General features: G+C 32.3%; 1 protein-coding gene across 1 annotated transcript; it reads right to left on the bottom strand.

Moving 5' to 3' along the window:
• Positions 1 to 5,699: 5,699 nt before the first annotated feature.
• Positions 5,700 to 6,443, bottom strand: LOC149773597 (class E basic helix-loop-helix protein 22-like). The gene has a single exon (XM_089946284.1). The coding sequence runs from the start codon at positions 6,441 to 6,443 to the stop codon at positions 5,700 to 5,702; it is 744 nt and encodes a 247-aa protein (XP_089802410.1).
• Positions 6,444 to 9,590: the final 3,147 nt, after the last annotated feature.

Here is a 9,590-nt window from a genome sequence, read left to right as displayed (position 1 = left end):
TACGTATTTTTAATCATGGAATTGACTATTGTAAAGACGAGTTCGCTACTAACTTCATGCTCAGTAAAAATTAATTTAGAAATAAAATATTCTTAAAGTTACGTAGCATAATTATTCGGTATGTTAGGTCAAATATTCAGTAAAATACTGTTCTACATAATGATTGTTTTATTAGTCAGAGATATTGAATTTTTAAGCACTTTGACTATCGTTCATTTATTCTATATTTAATTATTTACATTATATTCTAAAAGACAGAAGGAAGCTTGAAGGAATATTGCAATTTTATATGTATTTTTTATTTAAAAATGTAGCACTTATGTATACGTATTTCTGTATCCGGATTGTAATTCTTTATATCAAGTGTTCCATAATTTAAATAAAACTGTTTTACGTTGAAAATAATGTATAGTTCGCCTTTTCGTTACGATTACTCCTTACTTCACGAGAGTTCACATTTCTTACAGTAGATGCCCTCACTCCCTCAGCGTCCCAATCAATGTAAAATAAAATCATCAACGCCAGGAGTGACATACATAAAAACATGACATATGATGCATATATCATATATTATGGATTAATAAAGTTTACAGTTGAAGCTGTGTGTATAATAAAAGATAAGACAATTTCTAAATCAGTATTTCCTCTGTCATCTGAAATTTTATTTCATGACAAGATTAAATATGTTAACATACAAAGGAAAGAACAATTACTTGTGTAGTTACATGGACGTACTCTTGTATATCAAAGGATCCTGTCCTTTCGCAACACGACACTTTCTTGAATTTCACGATAAAATGACAGAACATTCATCAACTCAACATACAGCCATTAAAGTAATTTGAAATTCATCAGCTAAACAAAGAGCCATTAAAATGATTGAAACTTAATCAACTCAGCGGACAGCCATTAAAGTGATCGAAACTTCATCAACGCAGCATACGGCCATTAAAGTAATGTGAAAGTTCATCAATTAAAAAAAAGAGCTATTAAAGTGATAGAAACTTCATCAACTCAACATATAGCCATTAAAGTGATAGAAACTTAATCAACTCAGCGGACAGCCATTAAAGTCACAGAAACTTCATTAACTCATCATACAGCCATTAAAGTGATAGAAACGTCATCAACTTAACATACAGCCACGCTTCTTTATATAACATTTTCGTCATTTATTAGCATCTTCAGACATATAACTTCTGATGTCAACTTGAAAGGTGGACATACTATAAGGGTAATTTTGGCCCCGGTAAAAGGTGATATTTTATACCTATGTATGGACAAGTTTCACTTTTCATTGTAAAAATATAGTTTGGACTAACAACATAATTTGGAAAGAATTTTTGTTTGTTTTGTACTCTCCAAACATGGTCTTTACAGTTGGTGTAGACTATTAAAAGAATAAAGCCTATTTTTGTAGAAATGTTTTAAATTCAGAGTTTTCGCTAACATATGTTCTAATTTGAAAAGCAGGTTGATATTTCAATATGGTGTATATCGTACCTATATGTCCAATAGTCTCAAACATTTTCAGGAGTGGGGTGGGTGGCTCAATCGAATCGTAAGTAAAGTTTTAAAAAAGTGTTATAGAACCACTCCAAAATGTTTTTCTTAGACAATAATGAGTCTGTTGCGATTGAGATATTAAATCAGTTTTTATTTTGCTCGGAAAAAATATCACGGTGACCATTTTATTATCCTTATTATCGGTCTAAAACATATTGCTACTTCAGATGACATAGGTACGAATACTAAATGTAAAAAAAGCATGTATTGAAACATCCAATTTAGTCAGTAGCCTTTTGGGATGAAAAAAATAAACGTTTGATTGTCAGTTGTATATATTTTTTTAAATCCGAATACACTGTGCCTAGCAACCCGTTGAGCAAAGCTTCAAGCAAACGTTAACGTATTTAAATCCCATGGTGACAACTAATATATATATATATATATATATATATATATATATATATATATATATATATATATATATATATATATATATATAATATAATATAATATAATATAATATAATATAACAATCCGTTACTACAGAAAAAAATTGGTACTTGAAACAACTGATACTGAGATAAACTCAGCGCATACATTGATAGGCATAGACAGAAAACTTCAAACTCTTTCCATTACTGCATGCCGGATGATATTATCCTGGCGTTTAACGAATGTCTTTTTGGTTTATTTTTAAATACAGTTTATGATTCGTTTGCAAAAAAAAAAACAAACTCCGATATAGTAGCAGTTGATGACATCTTTACAAAATGATTATGACAAAAATTCAACATTGTCTTCTACTGGATTCAGTCCTTAATTTAATGTTTAAATAGTTGTATTAATTTAATTAGGACAGTTGTACTGCCCTTATTTTATATAGGGACATATTATCTTGCACGTGCAGATTTGTATTTTTATTTGACATGCCTTAAGGCTGTTTTCAATGGAGTAGCAGTTTTAATTCACTAATTGGTTTTATGCAATAACCTGAAAACATCGGATGGATGGCACGAGCACCTTTTCACATTTTGCAATGAAATTTTAAAAGTGACCGGTCGGTACCGCCTATTCTCGAAGAGTCCATTGTGAATTTGTTTGACAACTAAATGCGACATTTTTTGTAGAATAGCTTCAACATATTAGGAAAGGATGGTTATAGGCAAGAGGTATTTCCAAAGAGTTTGACAGGGTACAACGATTTATTGTCCCAGCATTGTTACATTGACGTTGTTCGAAACACATGAAATGCATTAAGTGGTTTCAACAAAGTTTAACTCTTGTGTAAAAATTTGAAACGGACACAATGTTTTATTATCTTCTGAGTTCACACGCTTCAATATACGACGTGTTGTATTGCAAAGTTCACACGCTTCAATATACGACGTGTTGTATTGCAAAGTTCACACGCTTCAATATACGACGTGTTGTATTGCAAAGTTCACACGCTTCAATATACGATGTGTTGTATTGAAAAGTTCACACGTTTCAATATACGATGTGTTGTATTGCAAATGTTATACGTTTCAATACATGATGTGTTCCATTACAAAGTTTACACGTTTCAATGCATGGTGTATTGTATTATAAACATTCTATAATTCTTATCATAATTTTATTTTATAAATGCGTTTCGTTTGAGATAAATATGTAAAAAGAAGAAAATAATTTATGAAACTAATGAAAAAGCAAGAATGTAAATCTTTACATAATGAAAAAATTCACTGGAAGAAAACACAAAGGAACACTTAACTTCACTATGAAAAGTTATAAACTAAGAAATGTTATAAAATGTGTCCTCATTCTTTTTTTGTGTTGCCAAAATGCATTTATGACTAAATGCTATTTAGCAGACAAAATGATGTAGGAAGTCATGTATCAAAGCTATTTCTTAAAATATTACAGATAGTATAAGATGGTGACTCTTATTTCTTTATCAAGTTTCTACAGAAACTGATTGTGTTTAATATTGATTGGATTTATTATAACATTCATTAAAATGATGTACTTTATTTTATCTTTAGGCAAAATCCTGTTGGATACCTGTTTCTATCATTTACATATTCCTCTATCGTTTCCAAAATTATGAACAGAAATGTTGAATATTATAGGCAAGTTGGTGAATGCAGCGTAGTCATGTTATTCTGCTGTCCTTTTCTTTATAAAGTATTTCAATCAATGTGTTATTTATTTATTTGTTTTGCTTTGTTTCGTTTATTTGTTTGTTCGTTATACAAAGACCATGTACAGCACCATACAAACTATAGGATTGCTTGTTATACCGCATTGTATCTCACGGATATTTGCAAGTCTTTCTAGTATACCTGCCATTAGTTCAACTAACTTGTTGAATTATTTACTTTTGTCTACATAACTTAATTGACTTAAATTGCAAAGAAAACAGAAACATATATATATATATATATATATATATATATATATATATATATATATATATATATATATATATCTGAGATCACACACACACACACACACACACACACATATATATATATATATATATATATATATATATATATATATATATATATATATATATATATATATATATATATATATATATATACTAATACTTTGAATAAATTTGTTAGTTCTTTATATATTGGTAAATACAATGGGTGGGATTCATAATTTTATTTTAAGTTTGCAGGATTTCAGATGCAAAACATGACCTCATTTTAATGTGTGGCTATCAATTTAATTGGTTTTTGCGAAATGATATTATTTTCTGAGATCACTTAATTACGTGGATTTGGACAAGGTTCTAATAATTCTGTTGTCATTAATTCATGCTTGATGAAAATCACTAAAAGCGCGAACAAATTGCTTCCCAATAAAAATAGTGAATTCACAGTAACTTGTCAGGTTTAAACATCTATTCTTCTAGTTCAAGAACAATTTTAACTTTTGGATTCTGACCTGAAAAATACATTTTCCATTACATCATTACCTATTATATTCGAATGCGTGTATTCACAATTTCAAAGTGTTGAAAAGTCATTTAGTTGAAATATAATTTGTATTACATATACGATTACGAAAAAACCCGCCTATCTTGCATAAATTATGTCTTCAGTCTATCGCTCCGGTGGCCTAGTGGTTAGAGCGTCCTCCTCGGATGCGGGAAGTCGTGGGTTCGATCCATGGCCGAGTCATACCAAAGACTTACAAAAATGGTACTAACAGCTACCTCGCTTGGTGCTCAGCATCAAGAGGTTAGTGTTAAGAGTGGTTGGCCTGGTGTCAGGATAATGTGACTTAGTGCGGACATCATGCTATATATCAGCGGCATGATGCCCCAGTGTTAGACATCACTATAAACTGCCACACTGCAGATATCGTAGCGATATGACTGAACAATTGTTAAAGCGACGTTAAAAATCCAAATCACACACACGTTTTCAGTCTAGATTGCGGAATTCATAGGGTAATAAAGACTGAAACATAGACGAGAAAATGTGCAAGATAAAAAAATAGTTTCTGTTCCGGGTTTCTGAGATAGTACATTTCTAAAAAAATAAATATAAATAATCAGGCGTTGCCTCTTAACGTGTCAGATAATAGGTCTATTGGAAGTGTGTGCGTGTTATTTATTTACATATACAGTGCACCATTCAATCGCATCGTATTTTTCTCTTCCAAACATTTCCTGTGTATTTTAGTAGTATCGGAAAGCAATGTCTTAATCAATAAATATATCATAACATTATCTGATAAAAATAAGAAGTAGTTCACCGCTAGATCAAAAATAATTTATTAATTCAGTAAAATTAAAAGAAAAAGCAAAAGCAAACACAAAAACATCATTTGCTTCCTTGATAAAAATCATCTGAATATTCTCACTGACACAAGCAAATGTTGCTTATGAATAAGTATATGAGACACTATTAATATTTTATGCCTATGCTAGGGTCCATTTGTCTCATATCGTTTTTAAATATATTCCAACTATATAGTTATATACACCCTATAAATCTTAAAAGCTGGGTTGTACATGGTACTATAGAAGATGGAAACTGTGACGTGATTTACATTATCGGTAATATAAAATTGAAACCAATTTACATGTTACTCACAAATTAAACAAAATATTTCATGATGGCGAAAATTCAAATGAACTAATAGGATAATATTTTCTAAGCAGAGGAATACAGTTTAATGATGACACCTTACTTAATTTGACGTGATGGATTACCATACATATATGTCGGAATAGAGGAAGAAGTAACTGATGCCATGTTTCCAAACACAGGAGTGATTTCATATTCCCTGGGATTCCTAAATGAACCTGGATTTGACATGTAACATGAACAGTTCATGTGTGAACAGGCAGACGAACAGTTCTCCATGACAACTCGTGGAGTTCCCAACGGTGGAAGTGTATATCCTGCTCCAGCTACCGGTATCGAATGTCCGATAAGTGGAACACTTCCTGGAAACGATCTGTAAGGCGGTAGAGCCGTTCCTGGAATTCTATTTGCTGCACTGGAGCGGTAGATATCATCTAAAAGTTGCCTCATTTCTTCTAACGATTTCGTCAACATCTGGATATAGTTCCTGGCCAACGTAAGAGTGGAAATCTTGGATAATTTCCGTACTGACGGTCCTCTGGCATATGGCATCACTTCTCTCAAACTGTCCAAAGCGACATTTAAGTCATGCATGCGTTTTCTCTCTCTGCTATTCACTTTGGCCCGTAATTCTCGAATTTCTTCCAGAGACAGTCTATGATTTCCGTAACTGGCTTTGATTTTCATTGGGCTTGAAATATAAGAACTTGACACTGTTGTACACGTTCCTTGCTGCTCAGTTTCACTCGTATGGTCCCCAACAATGTCGACGTAATCGCCAGTTTCTTCATCTGACGTCAAAGTATCGTTAAGACCTATGCCATTACTCACTGGATCTGCCATTTTCTTTCTATTAAACTTGTTCACTTAAATAAATCCCCTAAATAAAGTACTTTTAAAATGGTATATCTCCAAACAATGTTATAGAGGAACACTTTCGTAAAAATCCAGACATGAAACCCGTCTAATCGTTAATACAGTTGGTAATGTTTTAAACTTGCTATTTAATAACTGTCTCAGATTCGTCGCTGTTAACGCACCTCTTCATAAAATGCCCATTCTATTTTGTTATTTGAAGTTTTAAATGTCAGTCTCTTGTGGTCAGTTGCGTAGGCGTGGTCGAAAAGCGTACAGACGTCTGTCACTCTTTTTCGGTGTACAAAAGAAAATGTCCATCAAGGTGATAGCCAATTGGCTCTCGCCTCTGTAAAGCCACTGACCACTGGCTATGTAATTATTTTATCCCGCTAACAATTACAAAACACCAACTTTGTTGAAAGATGTTACATTTTGCGCCCTTTAAAATTCGTTTATAAAAGACTTTAAACTTTCGGGTGATAATAGTCAGTTTATTGTAGTGTAACATATTGATCGTTCTGCTCAAAATAAAACATTTCCGAATTAGGTACAGTTAGGTAAACTATCAAGACTAATACATAATTCTTGTGTAAATAAAGTACAGTTAGGTAAATTGTCAACACTTAACATATAATTCTCGTGTAAACTCAAGCTGTTTAATCTCGCCGAAATCTAATCTGGACCTTAAATTGCATATAACAAGATTTTGAGAGTCAAATTTTAATGTATTTTTTAAGTTACGGGAGCTACAAAACTTTTAGAATATAGATATAACAAATCTTAAGTTTCTGCTTTTTCAGGAAATAAAACAATTATTTTCCAGTATTTCAGGTGAAATTCTTGTCGGTGTTACTATAAAAATCATTATTTGGTTAACGGTAAAACATGAAGAGAAAAAAAAAACATACAATCAGAGCAAACATCTTTGGCCACATAATGACATGTGCAAAGCTAATGCCCTAATTTCACCCCACCCCACCCCTGCAAATTAACAAAACAAAAGATAATTCTGCTTTTTCTTTCTTTCTGGGCAGAAACAGAGGAAACGTGAGTCATGTGTCTTTTCCAAAATAACATAAAAAAGCTGAAACAAGATGGTTAGAACTCGTGACCCTTATGTTTACGAGTCCGACATTTTACCAAACAAGTTACCACGGGTATATGGGTCAACAAGAGAAGTTGTAAAGTAAATATAATTTATATTACTGTTAATCAAGAAAACACGTGACCAATTCATTAGTGTTAGTCGATCATCTCAACGCACGGAAGCGATTGAAATGTATTTAGAGATCAATATTATATGAAGAACTCGATATTAATAACAACGACGTCCTTTTATAAATCCAAAAATATCGTAAAATAAAAAAGTTTTACTCCGTGAATTCATGTGCAAAACGCTTACAAAATTTTAGCAATTTTGTGAAAAACAATTTTGCACATTAAAAACCTGAGGAGTGTCCATAATATTTTTAAAAAAAAATATCGGAATATTTATAGAAGAATAAACTGAAAAAATTGAAATATTATATTCTGATTTCAGGCATTGCTAAATATTTGCCCATTAGGCTTCCAATGGTTAAATAAACATATTATGAAAGACAAAATGTATATTTCCGATATTCTTATATTTCAAAGAACTATCACAAAATATGGTTCTGTGAAGATTTTGTGAAAAATATACCTCTTGTTAAATCAGCATTCAGGTGATCTTCAATTGCCATCGAATTATATCTGCATTTCGCGAGAAATCTGCAAAACTGCATTATCTTAAGCAGAGTCCGCACAATCGAACTACAATTTGCTGTTTGCAAACAAAATTTATATAATTATTGTTTTGATTTTATATAATGATAACATCAGTACGTTGCACCAAACGAGGATGTCCAAAACTGCACTATCCCCTCGAAAATCGAATAATTTCAGCTATTGTTGTGGATTTGCGACAGTACATCATTTTGTGTATATATTTCTAATGAACTGCGGATACATTTCACAATAATTGCTTTGATACTTTTGAAGTACATTTTTTTCGTTGTTTTCAGTTGTGTTTTCAGTCACATTTTATCATTAAAGTCATACTTGATATAATGGATTTTTAAACACCTCTGTTCAACCACTACTGCAGTAATTAGTCTAGTCCAAACCCTTTGTTAGAGCGATTCCGGTCTTTAATTTTAAGAAATCTGAGGATCGTTTCCAAAGCCAGTGCTGATATTCTTACGCTTTTCTTCCTCTAGGTGTGTTTTGCTTTTATTTACAAATTAACACCTGTATGGCGACACTCTTTTTGGTTTCTTGTCGTACTTTTAATTAGATCATCTTATATACTTCCGTTTGAATAAAAATAGATAATTCGCATGTAAATACTAACTCTTCTCTACTGGCCATGCTAATCCCATGGATTAATCTTACTGGCCATGCTAATCCCATGGATTACTCTTACTGGCCATGCTAATCCCATGGATTACTCTTACTGAAAAGACGGTAAAAACCAAAGGACTCCAATAACACTGGACAACAAATTTTTACAAAAGTCATGTTACTGAAATAAAATTAGTCAATTCTTATCAATTTTTATGTGCTGAACACGAATATGACAGTCAAATTGCAAAATTGGCTCTAGTTTTTTTGTAATCTGCAAGAAATTAATGTTTACATAACGAAATGCATTCCAATAGTAAAAGGTCAACTGTAATAGCCTACCTATAAAAAATCAAGTCATTGACTACATCTTAGATTTCTTCGCCTGTCTCTTGTACAGCTGTTCGGGAGCATCTCTGAGGAGTGTCCAGCAGTAGTCAGCCAGCATTGTAGTGGACCATTTTCCCTGGTATCTTTGTTCCATTGTTGCGATATCTTGATGAAAACGTTCGCCGTGTTCATCACTAACAATACCACAGTTGCTAGGAAAGAAATCCAAATGGGAATGAAGGAAGTGAATCTTTAGAGACATATTGCAGCCAAGTTTCTTATACTTCATCAACATGTCTTCTACTAGTTCCTTATAGTTTTCTGCCCTAACATTTCCGAGGAAGTTTGTAGAAACTAGGCGAAAAGCATTCCATGCTTGTTTCGCGTCACCTTCCAGCAAGTTGTTGAACCGGTCATCTTTGAAAAGCTCTCGAATCTGAG

The sequence above is a fragment of the Sinohyriopsis cumingii genome, unplaced genomic scaffold, assembly GCF_028554795.1.
Source record: "Sinohyriopsis cumingii isolate HCF-2022 unplaced genomic scaffold, ASM2855479v2 utg000624l, whole genome shotgun sequence".
NCBI lineage: Eukaryota > Metazoa > Mollusca > Bivalvia > Unionida > Unionidae > Sinohyriopsis > Sinohyriopsis cumingii.
This window is presented reverse-complemented; position numbering and strand designations above follow the sequence as displayed.